The 23,067-nt window shown below is 49.9% G+C and overlaps 1 protein-coding gene across 1 annotated transcript in view; it reads left to right on the top strand.

Annotated features, from left to right (window-relative positions):
• The first annotated feature begins 16 nt into the window (after positions 1-16).
• RAB6B (RAB6B, member RAS oncogene family) overlaps positions 17-23,067 on the top strand; it is a 75,534-nt gene continuing 52,483 nt past the window's right edge. Inside the window, exon 1 of the mRNA XM_003925064.4 lies at positions 17-505. Within this exon, the coding sequence (XP_003925113.1) occupies positions 436-505 (70 nt within the window). The 5' untranslated portion in view covers positions 17-435. The remainder of the gene's footprint in view (positions 506-23,067) is intronic.

Here is a 23,067-nt window from a genome sequence, read left to right as displayed (position 1 = left end):
AGAGGCTGGGGAGCGCGCAGAGCGCAGGCGCCGGCGGAGGAGGGAGGCGGGAGGGGGCCGACTGGCGCGGCTCTGGAGAGCGCTCCTCCGCCCCGCGCGCCGTCCCTGCGCCCCGCTCCGCCCGCGCCTCTCTTGCAGCGCCGCGCCTCGGGCGTAAAGAGCGCGCCCCTCGCACCGCAGTCAGCGCCGCCCGCAGCAGCCCAGCCCCAGCTTTCCTACGCCTCCTCCTCCTCCTCCTCCTCCTCCTCCTCCGTCGCCGGACACGCAGCCGCAGGCCGGGGCCGGGACGCAGCTGGGGAGTCAGGGACACGCGCAGCCAGCCCTTCCCCCTCCGGCTCCCGCACCGCCGGCCGCCTCCCCTCGCCCTCCTCCTCTCCCCTCCCTGCTCCTTCGCTTCTTCCTCCTCCTCCTCTCCCGGCCCCGGCTGCCAGCATCATGTCCGCAGGGGGAGATTTTGGGAATCCACTGAGAAAATTCAAGTTGGTGTTCCTGGGGGAGCAGAGCGGTAAGTACCCGGCTTAATCTATTGGCTTGTCGCCGAGTCGACCCCCGCCTCCCAATCGCCCACCCCATTGGGACCCCCGGCCCCGGCTCGCAAAGGCCTCTCCTTGCCAGGGTGGAGGAGAGGGACGGGGAATGGGGAGGTCGGGGCCGGCTCGGGCGGGGTCGGACTAGGGAGGGGCCAAGGAAAGAGACGGAAAGAGGCGTTGGCGCCAGGGGTGGAGGTGAGGGTGGATTCTAGGTGGGGGGCCCGGGGTGCGGGTGCAGGTGCGGCGCGGCAGGGGGCCCGGAGGGCGGCGGCTTGCTCCAGGGCGCGGGCCGGGGCGTGAAGGACCCGGGCTCGCTGGCTAGCTCACACTGCGGCACCGGCTGCGGGCGACCGCGCAGGTGGCTGGGTGCTGGCGGGGGTGGGAAGAGCGACGGGCGCCCCCCTTGGAGACCGAAGCGAAGCCGGGGTCTGGCCGAGCCCCACTCCGCTGCACTTGGCGTTCCCTGCGGACCCTGCCGGGCACCATGCGAAGGAGCACGTCCAGGCCCTGGGACAAACAGCCACGGGGGGAGAAAAGACCGACACCTGTCTCTGCTCGAAAGAGCGAATGCAGGCCATGGAGAACCGGGCGCCTACCTCCCCTGGCTCACGTCCGACTCGGCACAGAAGGTTCTAGACCCGCTGCCCTTCGCCAGTGCTTGTTAGCCTCCTTGATGCCTAGGAGTCTGGGCAATGACAGTGAGGGCTCCCCCAACTCGAGGCGATTTGGGGAATGATACAGGGACACCTCACACCTGGCTCTGGGCAGAGAAAGGCCCAGGCGACACGCCCTGCCTTGCTTCCCAGCACTCCTCCTGAGAGCAACCGTGGATTCTTCCCACCCCCACCTCCCAGCTCCCAGCTCACCGCCCTTCTTGGGGGAGGGGAGGTCACCGTGGCAGCCGGCCAGAGCTGGGGGAGGGGGAGACTGCTTCTCCGCTGCCTGGCTTCCTCCCCAAAAAACATATCTGAAAACCAGGTTGGTTCTGAGGCGGGAAGCCCAGATTGAAGATCCGGGACCCCTCTGCCACCTGTAGGAAGGAGTGGCTTTCTGAGCATCCCTCCAGAGGCCTGGAGCGGGGCTGCGGGAGACAAGCTGAATCCCGGTCAGCTCTGCTGTGGGAGGACGCTGTCCTTAGGGGGTCAAGACCCCGGCTCTGGCTCTGCAGACCAGCCCTGTTCACCTGGGTTGGTACGTCTCTGACAAGGGAGGCCAAAAGAAAGGCACCAGTGGGAGGACTGGGTGGGCCAAGAACAGTGCTACTGTGCTGTATGTACAGGAGGGTAATGGAGGTCACGTGGCTGGCTCCTGTCTGCTGATGCTCATTGCCTGAGATGGATGGTTCAGAGAAGGGCGTTAGAAGGTAGTGTCCGGGCCCAATATGGAGATGGGTTTGAGGGCCGGGCTGGGCATTTCAGACAAGATCCACTCAGCCAGCTAGCTTTTGCCCTGGATTCTGATTTTCTGTTTCCAATGGATCTCAGTTTCATAGAGCTGACCGTTCCCTGTGTGTGTAAGGGATTTTGGGGGTTTTCACATCCCAGCGCTAGTCTCACCGGGCCTGCAGCGCTGGGAGATAACCTGCAGGGATCAGGCAGCCTGGGAGTTGAATTCTTAGCTGTGTTATCTTAATAAAAATTGAAGGCCTCTCTTTGACTCACTTTCTGTCTCTGAAAAATGGTCGCTTGAAGACAATTCTCTTCTTCATGTTTCCTTAGTGCCTCTCAAAGGGCCTGGACCCTGGTAGGTTCTCAACAAACATTTGTTTATTCTAAGTCTGCACAAACTTCAGAAGGGACTAGGAGTTTTGGGGAAGAAAGTGTCTCTGGTGAGTCTGAGGGAACATCTGGGTTCCCTCAGAATCCCTGATGAACTGAGGCCCCTGGTGAGCCCTACCCTGGTGAAGGACTTTGCTCCCAAAATGACAAAATGAGAGCTGAAGCCTAAGCAATGAACCCATCACCTCCCCCACAAGTTCACATGGAAAGTCTGAGCCCCAGGGAACCGGGAGGCCTTGCCCAGTGTTCCAGAATCCCACTGTGAGTTGTTCCTACTTCTGCGCTGGGGCCCCACCTCTTGTTCCCAGTATGGTATTTTTCACTAGCGTGTCATTGTGGAGTAAAGTAAGATGACCTTGAATTGGGGAAGCCAACAACTGGGGAGCCTCCCCGAGAGGAAGTGAGGGTTGCTGCTGTCTGGCCAGGCTTAGAGCTGGGGCTTGTGACTGGTAGAAATGCTGAGTAGTTGGTCAGGAGCAGGGTTGTGGTCCCTTGGAACATGGTCATTAGAGAAGCACTGCCGTCCATTAGATGGGCTGCTGGCCACCCTGGTGCCTTCTGAAGCAGGCCCTGAAAAGCCTGATTCCACTTTGTTGTGTCGTTAGTGGGTTGTTTTACAGAGCTTTTGAGTTAGGTGGGGCACATGTGCATCTCTGTGTAGGTAGGGATGGGGAGTCACCTCCACAGCTGCTGCTTCTACCTTGCCTGCACAGTTTGGCAGCTGTTGGCCATTTGTGCCAGCATCCTCTGCAGTGGAGAGAGCCTCCTAAAGGCTGACCTTCACCCTGACCGTGACTCTCCCTTTTTATATGACCTCAGAGGTCCTTTACCTTGTGTATATGGGGGACATGGGCCAGCTGAGCTCAGTAGAGTCTTCTAGAGCAGCATGGGCTTGCTGATAGGAGCCGAGTCCCCTGGAGAGGGGCCAGGAGAAGGAGCTAGAGGGATGTGGCTTTATCTTATTTCCTGTATCTAGCATAATGGTGGCATCTCTCTAGGTTGGTGGGCAAGGGCGATGGATTCCCAAGAGGAATGGCGTGCATGGACCAGGGTATGGAGCACACACTGGGCTGGATAATCCCAAGTGGACATCAGGTCTTTGAAGATACCAGGGAACTGGTTTGAATGGGAGGCCCTTGAGAAGCCACTCTGAAGGAAATACCTCAAGCTAGTGAAAGAACCCCTTCCTGGCAGCAGAGGTACTGCTGTCTCCCCGGCCCATGGAATATAGGCTGGTCGACAGTGTCAGCCTGGCACAGGCTCGGATTGTGGGAATGGTGCTGTGGACCCAGGGTGAGAGAGTACCTTGTGGCAGGGAGACTGTGCAGTCCCATTGGTGCCAGATGGCTCTCTGGGCCTAGTGGATATGCTCTTGTGCTGATGGCAGTGGTAGGCAACATGGGGGATGACATATACCAGTCCTGACTGGGGCATTTGATAGTGTCTAGAGAAGACAAACAGGAGCAGGTGTCTGAGGAAGGAGAGTGGGCCTGTGGGATCCGTGTCTTCCTCCTAAGCTCTAATGGCATTCCGTCGGCGTTCAGGCTTCACCCGGCACATCTCAGTGTGTGTGGTGGAAAGGGAGGGTCAGGGATGTGTCCGCTGTGCACTGTCTTCTTCTGACCTCCGCTTCCCCAAGACTCTTCCAGCGAAAGCAGGAAGATTGGATGGAGACACAAAAGCTCTGTCTGCTTTGCTTTCCTAGCTGAGGCGAGCAGGCCAGTTTCTCTCTCCCACCAGCCACCTACCTGCCTGCCCTGCCCCTGGCATTGTGCTGCCAGAGGTGCTGTCCATTTAGAGCATAATGTGAATAACATTCCTTGGAACTGTGCAATGAGGCGACCCTGCAGGCAGTGCCTTTTAGATGTTCAGTTGATGAGTCATTTGTGCATTTATCCTTCCCTCCCCACTCCTTCTCCCTTCCTCCCTCCATTATCTGTTTATTTATTTATTCTTTGAGAGTATTCCTGCCCTCCTGGAACTTACAGTCCACTGGGAGCACAGACATTTGTGGGTATAATTACAGTAAAGGTCTATGAGAGCCATGATGAGAGAAGAACAGCTGCTATTGGGACCTAGAGCAGGGCGCCTGCCCCGCCTCGGGGGCCTGGTGTCAGAGGCAGCTTCCATAGGCTTCAGAGCAGGGGATGCTTCTATAGGCAGTAGGCTACTACTGCTTTGTCCTTGGGCTGTGTGTAGAAAGTAGGTCTTGGAAAGAGCCTGCCCTACACAGAGGGCCTTGCCTGTTCTTCTTCCCTGTTCTATAGAAAGTGTATGGGGTGCTTTGGGAGGCCGAGGTGGGCAGATTACTTGAGTTTGGGAGTTTGAGACCAGCCTGACCAACACAGAGAAATCCCGTCTCTACTAAAAATACAAAATTAGCTGGGCATGTGGCAGACATCTATAATCCCAGCTACTGGGGAGGCTGAGGCAGGAGAATCACTTGAACCTGGGAGGCTGAGGTTGTGGTGAGCCAAGATGGCACCATTTTACTCCAGTCTGGGCAACAGGAGCAAAACTCCCTCTCAAAAAAGAAAGAAAGTGTGTGTGTATGGTATGAGGTTCAGGAGGACAAGGGTGACTCAGATGTCTGGCTTGCTGGTACTGAGGAGGGGCCATCCCTGCACTTTCAGCCCATTCCTCTCTGGCTAAGGGTTAGTGATCATTCAGTGGCCCTCAATGCCTGGAAGGCTAACTCCTCTGTCCATAGCCTGGCCCCTCCGGACCCCTACCCTCCTCCCAGCTGCACCACGAACACCTGCCCTCCTGCACGGAGCCTTCATTGGCCTGGTAGATGTGCCAGCAGCCCCTCCTAGGAAGCTTCCTCCTCCCTACCAACTTCCAGACTCACTTGCTCTGAGGAGCTCAGTTCCACTCTTGTGCCCTGGCCTACCACCCCACCTGGCCACACACTGTGGCACAGCTTTGTTTTCCTCTGAACATTTCTTAAATATGGTTATATGCTTCCCTGTGACCTGTCTTCTGTTGTCTCTGTTAGCTAAGAATTTTTAAATGTTAACTTTTTCAGGTACAAAAACCCTAATTGAATTTTAAGCGTCTTCTGAGGACGACGTCTTAGTCATCATTTCACCTCTCCGCACCTGCAGGTGGTTTGTGCTTATTAAATATCTTGATTTGAAAATGGTGAGATTATCCTCACTATGTGAGATTTGCTGATGGCCCATCAGTAGATTAAAAGTGAAGGAAGTTGAGGTGGCTTTGAGATAGGATTCTTATTTCAAATTCCTTACACCTGCTGCTTTTTCAAGGCAGATTTTTTTTTTTTTTTTTTTAACCAGCAACATCTAAGAATCTTTTCTAAAGGATTGGATCATTTAATCTTTTTCTTTTCCTTTTTCTTTTTTTTTTTTTTTTTGTTTGAGATGGAGTCTTGCTCTGTTACCCAGACTAGAGTGCAATGATACAGTCTCAGCTCACTGCGACTTCTACCTCCTGGGTTCAAGCAATCTTGTGCCTCAGCCTCCTGAGTAACTGAGACTACAGGCCCATGCCAACACACCTGGCTAATTTGTGTACTCTTAGTAAAGATGGGGTTTCACCATGTTGGCCAGGCTGGTCTCGAACTTCTGACCTCAAGTGATCTGCCCACCTCAGCCTCCCAGAATGCTGGGACTACAGGTGTGAGCCACCGCACCCAGCTGGATCATTTAACCTTGAGCATGCCCAACTCACAGTTCATCTCAAAAAACCTGAAGTGCTTGGGGGCACTTCCTCATTCCCAGTCTCTGAAGAAATGCATGAGAACAGCCAGGCCACCAGAGGTGGGAAGGGACACACCAGACCTCAGCCTGTCAGAGCTCGCTTTGAGATCTGGAGGAAATCACCCTTTTGTTTTGAGCCTTAGCTTCTGCTCTTGCTTTCTCTCTTCCCAGTTTTTCTCCTTTCCTCAGTGGCTGGCAGAAGAACGGGCCCTTTCGTGGATGTTGGGGTAAAACCTAAAAAGCAAGGGTAAAAACCTGTGCCTTTTTATTTGTTTAAAGAAATGTGTATGAGTGAGAGAGTCAGACAGACATCAGGAGGAGAATTAACCTGTAGTTGGTATAAGAGGAAGTTGGCACCTTTAATTCTGATGATACATAGCAAGAGAACTTACCAGCAGAGAAGAAAAAGAAACTTAGAATGTGTTCTGGCTGTGTAGATGTGATAGTAATTACCGTCTTTTGCATGATCTAATTATCATTATCATTGTCAGCCCCCAGATTATAATGAGTCACATTAAATTATAACAAAATAAGAGTGGGTGCAGTGGCTCACATCTGTAATTCCAGCACTTTGGGAGACTGAAGCGGGTGGATCACTTGAGGTCAGTAGTTCGCGACCAGCCTGGCCAACATGGTGAAATCCTGTCTCTACTAAAAAATACAAAAATTAGCCAAGGATGGTAGCGCCTTCCTATAATCCCAGCTGCATGGGAAGCTGAGGCAGGAGGATCGCTTGAACCCAGGAGGCGGAGGTTTCAGTGAGCCGAGATGGCACCACTGCACTCTACCCTGGGCAACAGAGCGAAACTCTATCACTAAATGAATAAATAAATAAAACCTTGTCCTTTTGTTCCTTATTCTATCCCTAAAATCAGTCAATGAATATTTATCCTTATAGGTGTTGCCCCAACATTGCAGACTCGCTGGGAACAGGCCCGAGGGTGGTACCATTTGTGTCCCATTCAGACTGCAGACCTTTCCCTGTCCTCCCCACCCATGTCTTCCATTGTTGCTGAATGAATCAGCCATTGAATGTGTAGGGCTGTCTGATTTCAGTGTGAATAGTTTTGGTAAATTATTGGGCAGAACCATTGGGGAAGGTGAGAGAGGTTAGGTAGAACAGCAGAATTCATAAGCGTTCGGGGTGGGCTACCAGGAAAGCTGCTGGGCATTTTCTCTGCGTCTGCCATCCTTTTTCGTTTCTCACCACAGGAAAGAGAAGCCGGGGGAGCTCTGGTTGGTGGAGGTTGCCAGGGAGAAGTACCAGACACGCCCTGAGATGGACAGCTTTTGTTAGGGCGGAAAGACAGGCTGCCAGGAAATGGGGCTCCAAGCAGGGCCTGGAGACTCAAAGCCCCTGGGAACTTGGAATGGCACGCCAGTCTTTGTTTCCTAGAAGGAAAGGAAAAGATGAAGACTCCCAACTCCTAAGAACTCCTAGGAGGTTCCTTACCGTATCTTGGGGCTTGAGATTTCAAAATTGTTTGCATTATTTTCATAACTTTTGCCCTAAACAAAGTAAGGTCTTTTAAAAAAATAAATATTGACTGATATGCATAATTTAGCATTTTAATAAAGTGATGTATTTTTAGTAGAAAAACTTACTTATTCTGATCTTTTGGTAGCAAGGACAGAGGGAGCCCAGGTGACCAGACCATATGCCCTGGGCCAGTCATCACCTGTCCCAAAGGGCTGATATACCTAAGGGACAGGCCTGAGTCCTGAGGAGGCAGATGATACCTCATCCCTGAGGGCAGAATAGAGCTTTCAAAGCAAAGGTTACTTCCAGGAAATGCATAAAAAGAATGGCAGCCTGTGTCCTTCGTCACATGAGTTTACTCACATGGCATTTATTGAATAGCCGCTGTGCCGGAGGCTCCACACGAGGCACTTTGTATCTTCCCAGCCACCCTGTGATGGATGTGGGATCATCTCTGTTTTGTGGGTCAGGAGGCAGAGGCTCGGAGAGAGCTGGCCCTGCCCACGGACTCATTATGAGTGTGGCAGAACTAGAATTCAGACCCAGGTCACTGTGAGAAACACGGTGGGCTGTTGGACCTCTTGCCTCAAAGGCAGGCTCTGGCCCAGGACTGGAGGGGAGGGGACAGAAGCACCCTGAGGTCTTTGGAGAGCAGATCTGCTGTGCATGAGTCGGGCGAAATGTTTGTGCCAAGCTCTTTGCTGAAGAGGAACCCCCTCCGGGGCCCTGAGCAGGGAGGAGGGAAGCGGGGTCCCGTGTGGGAGCAGGCCTTGCACAGCAGGCCCTCTCTTCTGTCATGGAATGAACTGCTTATTTGGGGTGGTTTGAAGGGAGTTAATAGAGCCTATGGGGGGCAGCTAAATCCCTCCCAAGTCAGCCCTCAGCCTACTGCCATGGTTCTGGCTGAGAACTAATTACTAACAAGGGAAGAAACAGTTAAACTAAATGGCTGGTTCCTACCTACTCTGGGGTAACCCTTCACTGGCCACATCCTCCCTCCAGGCCCGGAGATACCAGGGCCCTGGAGACCCTGCTTCTGTCCCCAGTCTGCCTCTGGCTGGCTGTGTGTTGGATAAGCCCCAGCCTTGGCTTTCGCAGTGTCTCTTCTCAAGGCCGCTGGGCTGTGTGACCCCTTGGGCCAGTGTAGCTCTAACTCTGGTTCCGCAATTCCGTGCCCTCTCTGAGTAAGAGGCCAAACCAATGACACTCCCAGCCTGGAGACAAGCCTGCTGCTGGTGAGAGGGGCTGCAGGGGTGAGAGGTGTGGGATCAGGGGTGCTGCCCACCATTGCCCCCAGAACCGCGCTGGGTCCCACATGCAGGATCCTCTCCAGCTTACCTCTCCTACCACTTCCTCTCCTGGGAGGCATTCCTGGCCCACCTACACCTGGGTGCAGTCAGACCTGGGGGCACAATGTGGGGGAGGGGCATGCTGGCTCCCCTCTCCTGATGATGTGCTTGGCTCGGGTTGCCAAGCAACAGGGATAGGGCTGCCCTGCACTTTGCTTCCAGGAGGTATTTTTTCCACACAGAGAGGAACCATGATGAGGATGACAGGACAAGTGATAGCTCCCAGGTGCTCCTAGCCCAGAGGCACTCTTTTCCACAGCCTGGTGGTAGGCTGGGAGGGCAGGAAAGGCCAGAGCCAAGAGGGGTATATGGTGTCCCTTGCAGACTAAGCAGGGCTTAGAGACCTGGTTCCAGCTCCCACCCCCACCCCATCACCATGTTGGTCCTCCTGTGTCCTTGGCTTCCACCTTAGCCCACCCCCTGCTAAATAGACAGTGTTGGTATGCACTGGCACCAACGGTGCTCAATTTCCTCACCCATGCAGTAGGGTGATCATTACTAGGAAGATCAAGTGCATCAATACTTGGCACGTGATTAAAACTCACATGATAAAAGCTCAAGTGATAGGTAATTTTGTCAATAGTAACAGCAGTCTCCATCCCCTCCCTCCTTGCAGATGTTGAGGGAAATAGAAGTGGGGTGCAAGGTTTTGAGAATCATTGATCATTTCTGTATTGTGAGCTGTAGGGTCTACGTCCTCGTGATCTGACAGGAAGGGCTGCTCATCCTGTTTTATAAAGAAAACGAATGTCTGCGAGGTGAAGGCTTTTACACAGACGGCGGGACCCTTTGACTCCCTGGCCAGTGTTTTCCCCTGCTCCCCATCCGTGCTCAGAGACAGGTCGGCCGAAAGTGGGACAGACTCACCCTGCCCACTCCTCTGGGGCCACCAAAGCTGCTCCAGGGAATAGCACCTCACCTTTACAGCTCTGTTACTTCCCCTAGGGAGTTCAGTGAGGGTTGACTGTAAGGGCAGAAGCTTTGTGGCATTAGGGTTATATGCCTTCAGGCGTGAAAGGTGGGCAGAGCAGTATTTGGCCCACAATAAGCAGGCAACAAATCACAGCCAGTATTAAGATGAATATTACGTACACAAGCAAGACTATGAGTGTGATATGCTTGGAGGAGTCAGGGAAGGCATCCTGGAGGAGGTTTTGCACAGTGAACAGGAACTCACCAGCAGACAAGGGGAGGCATTGAGGGCAGAGGGCCCGACTGTGCCAAGGCAGTGAAAGGCCTGGGGCCTCTGGGGAATCGGGTGTGGTTCAGGGTGGTGGGATTCTGGTGCAGGTGGGGAAATAGTGGTGGGAGAAGGGGTTGAGGCTGGAGGAGTCAGTAGGATCAGGCCCTGCAAGGCCTCCCTGCAGGCAGTGGGGATCCACTGGGGGGTTCTGACCCAGAGGGAGATGCTAATGGATTAGAAGGTGAAGGCAGAATGTGGTCTGACTGGAGGCAGGAGATCCAGGTAGCTGAACTAGGTCAGAACAGAAACATTCTAAGGATGGAATTTATAGAGAGAGCTTAAGCTTAAGCTTCCATCCAGTTCTGAAGCTCAGCTCCACTGGAGATGTTTATTTTCTTGATTCTTTCTCTTAGTGTGAGGCCTCAGGAACAATAAAGGATTGTAGGGGAGGGACTATTGTCTCTCTCTGCAAGGCCACACTGTACCCAGATAGACCAAAGCTGGCCCCTTTAAGCTCCCCTGTCCATCCTATCACCCCAGTGCTCTGGGTTCCCTGACTGCTTTGGCTTTCCATGGGTGTTCTGCAGGACTGCTGGCAGCCCTTTCGGACTCCCCCCGCTCTGCTCCCTGCTCAGGTTGGATGTGGCATGTGACCAGAAACTGGCCATTGGGTGTGTGAGTCCCCATCCTCTGGTCATTGGGTGTGTGAGTCCCCGTCCTCTGGTCATTGGGTGTGTGAGTCCCCGTCCTCTGGTCATTGGGTGTGTGAGTCCCCGTCCTCTGGTCATTGGGTGTGTGAGTCCCCGTCCTCTGGTCATTGGGTGTGTGAGTCCCCGTCCTCTGGTCATTGGTGTGTGAGTCCCCGTCCTCTGGTCACTGGGTGTGTGAGTCCCCGTCCTCTGGTCATTGGGTGTGTGAGTCCCCGTCCTCTGGTCACTGGGTGTGTGAGTCCCCGTCCTCTGGTCATTGGGTGTGTGAGTCCCCGTCCTCTGGTCATTGGTGTGTGAGTCCCCGTCCTCTGGTCACTGGGTGTGTGTCCCCGTCCTCTGGTCATTGGGTGTGTGAGTCCCCGTCCTCTGGTCATTGGTGCGTGAGTCCCCGTCCTCTGGTCATTGGGTGTGTGAGTCCCCGTCCTCTGGTCATTGGGTGTGTGTCCCTGTCCTCTGGTCATTGGGTGTGTGAGTCCCCGTCCTCTGGTCATTGGTGCGTGAGTCCCCGTCCTCTGGTCACTGGGTGTGTGAGTCCCCGTCCTCTGGTCATTGGGTGTGTGTCCCTGTCCTCTGGTCATTGGTGTGTGAGTCCCCGTCCTCTGGTCATTGGGTGTGTGTCCCTGTCCTCTGGTCATTGGTGTGTGAGTCCCCGTCCTCTGGTCACTGGGTGTGTGAGTCCCCGTCCTCTGGTCATTGGGTGTGTGTCCCTGTCCTCTGGTCATTGGTGTGTGAGTCCCCGTCCTCTGGTCATTGGGTGTGTGTCCCCGTCCTCTGGTCATTGGTGTGTGAGTCCCCGTCCTCTGGTCATTGGGTGTGTGTCCCTGTCCTCTGGTCATTGGTGTGTGAGTCCCCGTCCTCTGGTCATTGGGTGTGTGTCCCTGTCCTCTGGTCATTGGTGTGTGAGTCCCCGTCCTCTGGTCACTGGGTGTGTGAGTCCCCGTCCTCTGGTCATTGGTGTGTGAGTCCCCGTCCTCTGGTCATTGGTGTGTGAGTCCCCGTCCTCTGGTCATTGGTGTGTGAGTCCCCGTCCTCTGGTCATTGGGTGTGAGTCCCTGTCCTCTGGTCATTGGTGTGTGAGTCCCCGTCCTCTGGTCATTGGTGTGTGAGCTCCCTGTCCTCTGGTCATTAGGATATGTGAGCCCCTGGTCCTTTGGGCACTGGGTGTGTGAGTCCCCCCGTCCTCTGATCATTAGGTATATGAGCCCCTCCTGCCCCTGTTATGATCCCTTCCTGTCTCACTGGACTTCTCTTCCAGTGGACACTTGATCACTTCCTTTGCTTTCTTGGATGTTTTCCCCTATGCCTGTCTGCTGGGTTCCATCACCCTGCAAGCTCCAGAGTCTCCAAGGACTTGAGAGAGAGCAGCATTGTATGAGGGAGTGCCCCTTTCATGCCTTGGAGAACAGAAACCCATCTTAAGCTGACTGCACAAAAAGCTAAGGCTGAAAGCCAGGGAGCCAGAGTGGAGGCAGGGACTGTCATTTTGAACCCACCTCCAACCCAGAGAGGACAGCCTGTTCAGGTCAATTGGCGCAGCCCCCTGCTCACAGGTCAGCTCATGAAACCCCAGCTAAGGCCTGAAACCCCACCCTCCTAAGGCCTGATGACCTTTGTTCCCTGCCCTTCCTGTTCTGCACAGGCATTGCCCATTGGAGGTTACTGAGCACCACCTGGGTATTCCTTTGCCAGGGTAGCTGGTATGTGGAGTAATCCTAATTTTGTAGCATCAATGATTACAGCATTTCTTAGTCACTGCCCTTGGCCTCTGTGAGCAGGGCTAGGCTGTCTGTGAGTTCAGGGTGAGTAAGGAGAGCTGTCCCCTCATCTTGGTACTCAGCAGAGGTGGCTCTTCTGCCTGGAGCAGCTGGCCCAGAGAAAAACTGGTCTGCAAAGCTGGGCCACAAACAACTCAGCCCAGCTTTGACCTGTTCCAGCCTCCTTTGGTCCCTTCGTTTCCCCCAACCCTGGGGCAGGCAGGAGGAGGACCATCTGCCAGGACTAGAGAGCTGCAACTGTGGCCTGTGCACCAGAGACAAGTCCCTAGAGACGAGGAAAACCTTTCTGTCTGGGAGTGGTTGTGCTAATTCTGAGAAAGGAAGAGAAAATGTTTTCTTCTGACCCTGTCTGTGAGTGGGGGAATAAACACTGCACAGACTAAATTGTAAGTGAGGCACTTAGAACACGTTTCTTGTTTCCTTCCCTTGTCCAGTAAAGGGGGAGGGCTAGAAGGCAAACAGGGGAAGCAAGGGGCATTGGGGAAAAGAGATGCACAAAAGTGCTGAGACTGAAGGGACAGGCTCACAGACACTGCTTCCTACCAGACACAGACTGGGGCTTGTTGGCCAGGAACAGGGCCCTTGGGAGCCAGGGTGGGTCAAGCTCCAGGTGGGGTGCTTTCCATCCCAGGGTTCTGACCAAATGGAATTAAAGGCTGGAGGTTCCCTTGGAGCCACTGATGAGTATGAGGGCACAGGACGATATGACCAGTTCTGCGTTTGCCTGGAGGAGAAGATGAGGAGCTCTAGCCCAGCAAAGCAGGAGGAATGAGAAAAGAGAAGGGCTCTTCCCTTGCCTTGGAGGTTGAGGGAGGGTTTTTCCAGCACACTGCCTCTGTGCTGCCAGCACTGGCTTTGAGGAGCAGGCTGAGCTTTGTCTCTTCCTCTCCAAGGCTGTCTGGCTCTTCCCCACTGTGACCCTGCGGTTCCCAGACCGTCTCTGGGCTGCTGTGCTCAGGTCTTGGCACTAGGTGATCTTTGCTTCTGCACTTCTCTGAACAGAGAAAACCTCCAAAGGGTTTCTTTTTGGAGAGAAACCACTCCCAAATTATTTAAAGGATATTAACAAATCCTACTTGTAGCACCAGGATCTGGAAATTCTCCCCTGATTCTGATTCCTTAAGTTTCCTCTTCCTCCCCTACATTCAGCCCAAACACTGCAGGCTGCTGCCCAGATTAGAAGTGAAGAGACCTGAAACGGTACCTAACTAGCCACCTGACCCTGGCTGTCAACCATCTTTGTCAGAAGAGAACAGCACTCAAGATGTTCAGCCAGAAGAACTCGGCTCCTCTCCTGCCTCCATCATGTAGCAAGAAGACCACTCTCAGCTGGAGCTGTGGTCTGGGCAGCTGTGTCTGCTGGTCTTTCCACCCCTGCCTGGGGGAGGGCTGGGTGTGATGTGGGAGAACTGGATAGAGCAGCATGGAAATGCCCAGTGAAGTGCGCAGGCAGGAGTCAGCCTCTGCCAGGGGCAGCTAGGAGAGCTTTAGTCTTAGGCAGAGACCCGTGAGGTTTTGTGCCAGATGATTAGCCCAGTTCACCACAATAGGAGAGAGGTGGAGTAGTGTAAAGGCTGTGTCTCTTGGGAACCTGAATGTGAGATGGTATGGTAGATACAACCTCAGGTGACCCCAGGTGAGCCACCCCCTTACAAAGGCTCCTCCCCTGAGTACAGATGGAACTTGTGACTTGCTGGTAGCCTATAGAGTGTGGCAAAGGTGATGGGTGGGATTCCTTCAATCAAGTTATGTTATATGGCAAAGGTTCAAAGGTGACGGAATAGTCCCTCCAATTATATTTCTTTGTGAGACTCCTCTTGCTGGCCTTGAAGAAGTAAGCTGCTTTGCTGGGAGAGGGCCTGTGAGGGGATCATGTGGCACGGGATGTGGGTGGCCTTCAGGAAGTAAGAGCCCCTGAGGGGGGAACCCTACAACCACAAGGAACCAAATTCTGTCAATAAGCATACACGCTTAGAAAATGAGTCCCTGCTCCAGAAAGAAATGTAGCCCAGCTGACAACTTGATTACATCCTTATGACATGCTGATCAGAGGATCCAGTTAAGTCATGTCCAGACTCCTGACCCATGGAAACTGTGATATAATAAATGTATTAATATATTGTTTTAAGCCACTAAATTGCTGGTATTGGCTAAAAGCAACAAATAACTAATACAGATGAGATGAAGATTTTAGAGGAAGGTGACACTTGAGATGGCCTCATTTTACAGATAAGGAATAGGAGTTTCCAGGAAGAGCTGAGACCTGTCCCAGGTTAAGCCGCCAGCCTGGTCCATCCTGTGAAGCACTCACTAGGGCCAGGCCCTGGTTCTTGATCTGCTATTGTTCTTTCTTTCTGTTCTTTTGTTGTGTTCTGAGTAAACCCTCCTGCTTTCTAGGCCTCAGATTTTTCCTCTATGACATGCAGGGCTAGAGCAGACTTTCTCTAAGCTCTTCTTGCCATGATGCGGTTTTCTGAGGCCACTCTGCTCTGTGATCCTTCTAGAAGCTAGGCCTCCAGGCTTTAGTGTGGTTTACTTTCTGCTGCTCCTTGGCATTTCCCATGTTGTGTGTTTCCATTTGGGCTTCATGACTTGGGAACACGTCAGTAGGCCTTCTGGGCTCAGATTAGTGACAAGAGCAGGAATAAAAAGGGCAATTTCTGAGGTCAAGCCCTTGGCTGTGCACTGAAAGAGCTAGTATCTGGCCATGACCCTAGTGCTGTGTGATCCTGGGCAAGTTGGCCCATCTTCTGTGGCTTCGCATTTCCTCTGACAAGAGATTAGCTCCAGTTTCCTCCAGGGCTTATCTCTGGTGCTGCTTTTGAGAAGGGCTCCTTAGGGACCAAGTGCTTGTAGCATGGCTACCATCTCCTTGCCCTGGATCCCAGGCATCCAAGTCAGGGGGGGGCATACGTGGACATTGACACACTTCCACTTGATCTATCCACCAGCCTGGCCCTCTGGTGACCCTGATTCCTGACCAGCAATCTCAGTCCATAAGGGCTAGAGACAAAGTGGGCCTCCTGGCCTGCTGGGTGGTCCTGTGCCTACTCCCAGGCCCAGGGTCCTTGGAATCTGAAGTGCATTTTCCACCCTAGAGTCAATGATCTTCATCTCTAAACTTCACTGGAAAGGCCATCCCTACTCTCGAATCAATTCTGAGCAGGTGACATTGAGTCCTTCTGGGGGCAAGAGGAGGGTTCTTTCTGTTGACGGAATGAAGTCTAGAAGTTCACCCTGCCCCTTGTGCTCCCCTCACTACCTGGCTCTGCAGGGGCAGGGGCTGGGACTGGGCCTGTGTCCGCTGCCTCCTTGGCAAAGCAGAAAGGTTGAGCAGCAGTGGGCAGGATGCCTGAGGGTGTATGCAAGGACAGGAAGACAAGCTGGGGCTGCGGAAGTGCAGGGACAGCTCCCTCTGTTCATGGAGACCACGAGCCCTCTGGATTAGCAGGTCAGCACTGTGGCTGCCAGGCCCAAGGGTTCCTCTGAGAAGAGGGTGGGCAGCTGGGAAGATGTCTTGCCTACATCAGCCTCCAGCCTGGAGGCTGCATGAGCAAGCTTGGTCTCATGGCCAGGCCACAGCTGTCATCATGGGTGGGTGTTATAGGCCCATTAGCCTTGTAACAGGCCCTCTGACTGGAACTCAGCTGACAAACTGGGAAACATAAGCTTCGCTCTCAGTACTCGGTCTACCCATTCTCACTGCCTCAGCCTTCTTTTCCTATTCCTGAGGTTTTTAACATCAGCACTACCAGCAGTTAAACCTTGGATATTAAAGGATGAGCATGTACGTTACTTTGCCAAAGTCCATGCTGGTTGGATGGGTCAAGACTTCCTGTCAGTTAAATAAGCTACCAAATTGCGTAAATAGCAGCCTTGTCAAAAGATCAGATGGTGGTGGGAATTTAACTTCTTCCTTCTCTGGAACATACACATACTCACTGTGAATTAATTCGTCACAGCACCCATGCAACTGCTCAAATGCACAGGCAGGATTGGCCTGTGTAGGGTCTGGCCAGAGTTGGGTTGAGCCTCAAACCAATTGAGATAGATTCTATTCTACCCGCTCCAGTCTAGCTCTCCAGGGAAGCTATGGCAGAGGGTAACTGTGTGTACTAAGGATGTAGACTCCTGTTCTCTGAGCTGTAAGAGGAAGGTGGCTAGTGCTCAAAGCTAGCTTGTACTGGTGCTGCTCTTAGGTCCTGGAGGACAGATCCTGCTCCTTTTTGAAGCTGCCGAGTATATGTGAGAAGGCTCAGTGAAGCAGAGAGGATTCATAACATGAGTGGGCTGACTATGGCTGGGAGGAGGTGTGCAATCTACATAAGCTGTTTGGTCATATCTCAGGTGTTTTTCAAGTAACCCTTAAGGTATTTGCCCTTGACTCTCAGTCCTCATAGTTAAGACACCAGGGGAACTAAAGAGTTCCTACCTACATCAGGGCTTCTGGTACCTGCTGAGTTGAGCATGTGTATATATTGTGTACTTGCATGAATCTCTGTGCATGTGCACACATGGTGGTTACACATGGGCCCTGGCCACTGAATTGATTGATCCAGGCTTTATCTCCTGGCCTGTGATTAGAAGAGCATATAGCAGTTCTCCAGTGCCCAGCTAAGTCCTGGTCCTTCATGAAGCCTGAGTTCATGCCAGGTACAATTATATTTCCAGTTCCTTAGGAAAATTTCATGCTGATCAAAATGTTTAATTAGTCAGAAGCCATTTTCTGAATGTGCCAGGAATCTAAGGGACATGGATGTGTGCATGTGATTAAAATAATTATCATGTTTTTCTTTAACTTTTTACTTTGACACACTTTAAGGCTTATAGAAAAGTTGCAAGCATTATGTAAAGACTTTAACATAGGCCTTTCACCCGGATTCCTTGAATTTTAACTCGTTACTGCTTTCATAGAATTCATAATAATTCTATGAGATAGGCATTTTTGTCCTTATCGGATGTATGAAGAAAGTGAGCCTCAGAGAGAATAGGAACTAACCCAAGATCACACAAGAAATGAGCATCAGAGCCAGGATTAAAACCTAGGTCTGTCGGACTTGAAAGTGCACATGCTGACCACATTTGATGTGAGTGTGAATGTGCAGGTACCCTGCTCCTTCTGCCCAAAGAGCTTTCTTTCTTGTATTATTGATCTGCTAGCAGTGAATGACTTCAACATATGTCTTTATTTCACCTTCATTTTTGAAAGATTTTTGCTATATACAGAATTCTATGTTGACACTATTTTTCTTTTAGTATTTCAAAGGTGGCACTTCATTTTCTCCTGGTTTGTATAACTTCTGACAGGGTAACAGATATTTCTTTTCCTTTTTTTTTGAGACGAAGTCTTGCACTGTCGCCAGGCTGGAGTGCAGTGGCTTGATCTTGGCTCACTGGTTCAAGCAATTCTCCTGCCTCAGCCTCCTGAGGAGCTGGGACTATAAGCATGTACCACCATGCCCAGCTACTTTTTGTATTTTTAGTAGCGACGGGGTTTCACCATGTTGGCCAGGATGGTCTCAACTGCTTGACCTCATGATCCATCTGCCTCAGCCTGCCAAAGTGCTGGGGTTACAGGCATGAGCCACTGTGCCCAACCCTAACAGTTATTTCTCTGTGTTTTCTTACATCTGTGATCTAATATATTGTTGCCAATTTTGTTTAAATAGTCAATTACCTTTTACAGAGACTCAAATAATAAGAGAAAGATCTTCCATACCCATGTAGTGACCATTTCCTGTGTTCATCATTCCATTGTGTGAATCTGCTTTTCCATCTAGTATCATTTCACTTCTTCCTGAAGGACTTTCTTTAACATTTCCTGTTGTGAGGGTCTGCTGCTGATGAATTCTGTCAGCTTTCGTATGTTTGAAAAAGTCTGTCTCACCTTTGTTTTTGAAAGATGTCATCCCTGGACATAGGACTCTAGGTTAACACTTTTTTTCTTTCATTACTTTATAGATATTGTACCATTGTCTTCTTGCTTGCATTGTTTCTGAGGAGAAATCTACTGTCCTTTTTATGTTTTTCTGTACATAATGTGTCTTTTTTCCTCTGACTACTTTTATGATTTTTTCTATATCATTGACCATGCGCTTTGACTATGATATGCTTTGCTGTAGTTTCCTTTATGTTTCCTTTGCTTGAGAGTTCACCGAACTTTTTGAATCTGTGGATATATAATTTTCTTCCATTTTGGAGGATTTTTAGTCATGTCTTCAAATATTTTTTCTGTCACTACCTCTCCGTTTATCCTTTGAAAACTCCAATTACATGGATGTTAGAACACGTGACATTGTCATAATGCTTACTGGTGTTGTGATCATTTATTTTCCTTCTTTTTTCACCGTGTTTCACTTTAGTTTTTATCACTGTCTTCAGGTTCATTGATCTTTTCTTCTGGAACATCTAATCTGTCTAATCATGTCAGCCAGTGTAGTTGTTACCTCTGGAAGTTTGATTGGTGTCTTTGAAAATCTATTTCTTACCCCATGTTACTCTTAAACATATGGAGCACCATTATAATAAATATTTCCTAATATCTTTTAACTGCTAATTCTAACATCTCTTGTCAGTTTGGGGTTGGTTTCAGTTGATTGTTTTTTCTCCTCTTTGTGAGCCTGTTTTCTTGCTTTTTTATGTGCCTGATAATTTCTTACTGGATATCAGACATTGTGATTTTTTGCCATGTTATGTGTGGATAGTATTTCCATTCCCATAAATATTCTTAAGATTTGCTAGCTGTGGCCAGAGCAGGGCTCTGTGTATGGCTAATTATTTACCCACTATGAGGCCCAGCGTGCTGAGGACTCTCCCCAGCATCCTGTGAATGATGAGGTGTTCCACTCTGGCTGCTGGGAATGAACACTGTCTCCAGACTGGTGTGGATGCCAAGCACTGTTTCCCCTAGTCTATTTGGGCAGTTTCCCCTGTCTCAGGTAGTTTCCTCATAAACATTTGCTGATCAATGCTCAGCTGAAGGCTTGAGGGAAACCCTTTGCAGGTCTCTGCAATTCTCTGTGTGCATTTCCCTCCCCTCTGGTATTCCATCTTCTGAACTCTAGCTGCTGTGTTTTCACCTAGCCTCAGCCCTATCCTCTCAACCTAGGGCGTCCACTGGGTTCCACCTAGGCCACCACTCCATGTTATGGTCTGAAATTTTCTGAGGGCAGTAATCTGTAGGGCTCCCCTCCTTTATATCATGTATCTCAGGGATCATCATTGCCTAATATCCAGTGGCTTCAAAACTGTTGTTTCATATATCTTGTTTTTCTTTTTGTTGTTTCAGGTTAGATGCTAAATCGGGTCCCTGTTACTGCATCTTGACTAGAGCTACAGTCTTGGGACCCTTCTGTTTCTGTGTCTTCATTTATTAGGGAACATCAGTTGGGCAGGCAGTGTTGCATGGTCTGATTATCAACCTTGATTTTCATCTGGAATGTTCATCCAGTTGATTATATAAATGTGTAGACTTGCCCTTTAAGTGGCAACAAAATTTCTACACTCCGGACTCTTTTTGAGAACTTTCTGCTGCCCAGCTCTTATAAAAAACTCAATATTGACAGTTGGTGTAGTTTTATCTCCTGATCACTGTGAATCTTACCGTTGGTCATCCTTCCTTTTTCCCCCTTTGACTGCCAGGGAGCTTAGACAGTTTCTTAGTCTAACTTCAATAATTAGGGGAGATTTTTCAGGATTTTTTTTTTTTTGTAAGCAGAGTTTTGGTCCAATTTTCTCTTTTTAGCTTATATTACTTTTGCCTTATATTTTCTCTCTCTCAGAGTTTGTAGTTGTGAATAAGAGAGAGAAACTCTCTCCATGTAAGTGCTTTGAGCAAACAGTGAATGTATTAGAGGAATGATTGGGAAGTTCATAGAGTCCTTGGGAGGGTCAGAGGTCTGGGCTTGGAGCAGCAGCCTGAATCATACAGAACAGGTCCATGGGGAGACCACGGTCCTGTGCTGTCTTCCGGCAGGTGCCAATGCTGAAATGCACATCGTGGCTGCCCTGAATTTACAGTCCAGAGGGAATGCTCTGTCTCACCAGATGCATGTCATTTGAATCTGGTAGAGCCTTATGTGAACATCTGTTGGGAGAAGTCTCGGTTACGTGCCTGCAAAATAGCTTAAAAGGCGGCCCCCACACTGGGAGGATGGTTTTGGATGTCCCCAAACGCAGTAGGGATATTCAGAGGGATTGGGAGCCTATTCATTGTTATTGATTTGCAGCTACTTTATTCTGATACTATTTTAAATAATGACAGTTTCAAATCTTATTTTCATGAGTCATAAATAAATACAAGTACTCTTTGTACACAGTAGTCGTGTGCCAAATGATACTGCCTCTTCCTCCACACCAGTGCTCTTCTGCCTGATTTTGAAGTTGAGGGGTGACTTTTGGCTCCAACTTTCCTTAGGGTAAGGTAATGGGATGCATTCTGTGGGCAATGTACCCCCAAGTCATTAGTTCTCACAGCAGACTTGGCTGCAGCAGGCAGGGAAATGGATTCTCCCTAGTGCCCTGAGAGTCTACTTCAGGCTGGGGGACAGGAGGAAATCTCAAGTGAGGTATGGACTCTCAGTTTAGAAGCCCCAGGGCAGAGATGGTTTGCAGTGACCTGAGAGCTCATGAGGCTCTGTGGGAAGGAAGGGCTGAGGCCAAGACTGGTGTGCAGGCTAGGCCTGGGGGCTTTGGAAAGTGAAGAAGAAAAGTTGGAAATTTCAAGTATATATTGTTACTGACTAGAGTCACCATGCTGTAAAGTGGGTCTACAGAACTTACTCCTCTTATAACTGCAAGTTTGTACCCTTTAATCAGCATTTCCCCCACTTCCCCATCTCTGACCCGATAACACCCCTCTACACTCTGTTAGTATGAGTTCTACCTTTTTAGTTTCCACATATAAGTGAGATCAGGCAGTATTTGTCTTTCTGCGTCTTGTCAAATAGACCTTAAGTGTTCTTACCACACACACGAAGCTACGTGAGGTAATGAATATGTTCATTAGCTTGATCGTGGTAATCATTTCACAATGTATATATAGTCGTGTGCTGTACGGCAGTGTTTTCGTTAACAACAGACCACATATATGAAAATTGTTCTGTAAGATTATAATGGAGCTCAAAAATTCCTGTTGCCTAGTATTGCCTATGCTATACTTTATGTTGTCATTTTAGAGTGTACACCTTCTACTTCTTTTTTAAAAAAAGATAACTGTAAAACAGCCTCAGGCAGGCCCTTCAGGAGGAATTCCAGAAAGCGGTATTGTTATCACAGGAAATGACAGCGCCGTGCGCGCTGTTGCCCTGAAGACCTTCCAGGGGAGTTGTGGAGGTGGAAGACAGCGATACTGGTGATCCTCACGCCATATAGGCCTAGGCTAATGTGTATGTTTGTGTCTTAGTTTTTAACAAAAAAGTGTAAAAAGTAAAAAAAAATTAACAGTCAAAAACAGAGAATAAGGATATAAAGAAAGAATTTTTGTGTAGCTATACAATGTATTTTAGGCTAAGTGTTACTACAGAAGTCAAAAAGTTAAAACAAATTAAAAAGTTTTAAAGTAAAAGTTGTAGTAAGCTGTTTAACTTATTATTAAAGAAAGAAAAATCTTTTTAAATATAGCATAGCCTAAATGTACAGTAGTTTTAAAATCTATCGTAGTGTAATGTCATAGGCCTTCACATTTACTCACCACTCGCTGACTGACTCACCCAGAATAGCTTCCAGGCCCACGAGCTCTGTTGATGTTTTATACCATACTTTTACTGTACCTTTGCTGTTTAGATACATTTGGATACACAAATACCACTGGAGTTACTATTGCCTACAGTATTCACTATAATAATGTTTTGTACAGGTTTGTAGCCTAGAAGCAATAGGGTACCATTATAGCCTACGTTCATAGTAGGCTACAGCACCTAGGTTTGGGAAGCATACTTTTTGAGGTTCATGCTGTGGCAGAACACCTAATGATACATTTCTCAGAACTTATCGCTGTCATTAAGCAATGCATAGGTAGATGGATAGGTAGGTAAGTAGGTAGGTAGGTAGGTAGGTAGATAACCCTTGAACCCTGTAGATGGATAGGTAGGTAGGTAGGTAGACAGATAACCCTTGAACAACATGGGTTTGAACCATGCACATTCACTTAAAGGTAGATATTTTTCTGTAACATTCACCAGTGTGCCTGCCTGTCCTGCCTCCCTGTCCACCTCCTTCACCTTTTCTGCCTCTGCCATTCTTGACACAGCAAGACCAACCTTTTCCCTTCCTCCTTCTCTTTAGCCTATTCAGCGTGAAGACAAAGAAGGTCATGATCCACTTTCCCTTAATGAACAGTGAATCTACTTTCTCTTCCCTATGATTTTAATAACATTTTCTTTTATCTAGCTTATTTATTCTAAGAATAGAATATATAACACATATAACACAAAAAATACCTGTTAATCAACTGTTTATGTTATCAGGAAGGCTTTGATCAACAGTAGGCTATTATAATAGTTTTGGGGGACTCAAAAGTCAGGTGCGGACTTTTGACTAT

This window comes from Saimiri boliviensis, chromosome 9 (genome assembly GCF_048565385.1).
Source record: "Saimiri boliviensis isolate mSaiBol1 chromosome 9, mSaiBol1.pri, whole genome shotgun sequence".
In the NCBI taxonomy this organism is placed as follows: domain Eukaryota; kingdom Metazoa; phylum Chordata; class Mammalia; order Primates; family Cebidae; genus Saimiri; species Saimiri boliviensis.
Note: the sequence above shows the minus strand (reverse complement) of the source record. Positions and strands in the feature narration are given on the sequence as shown.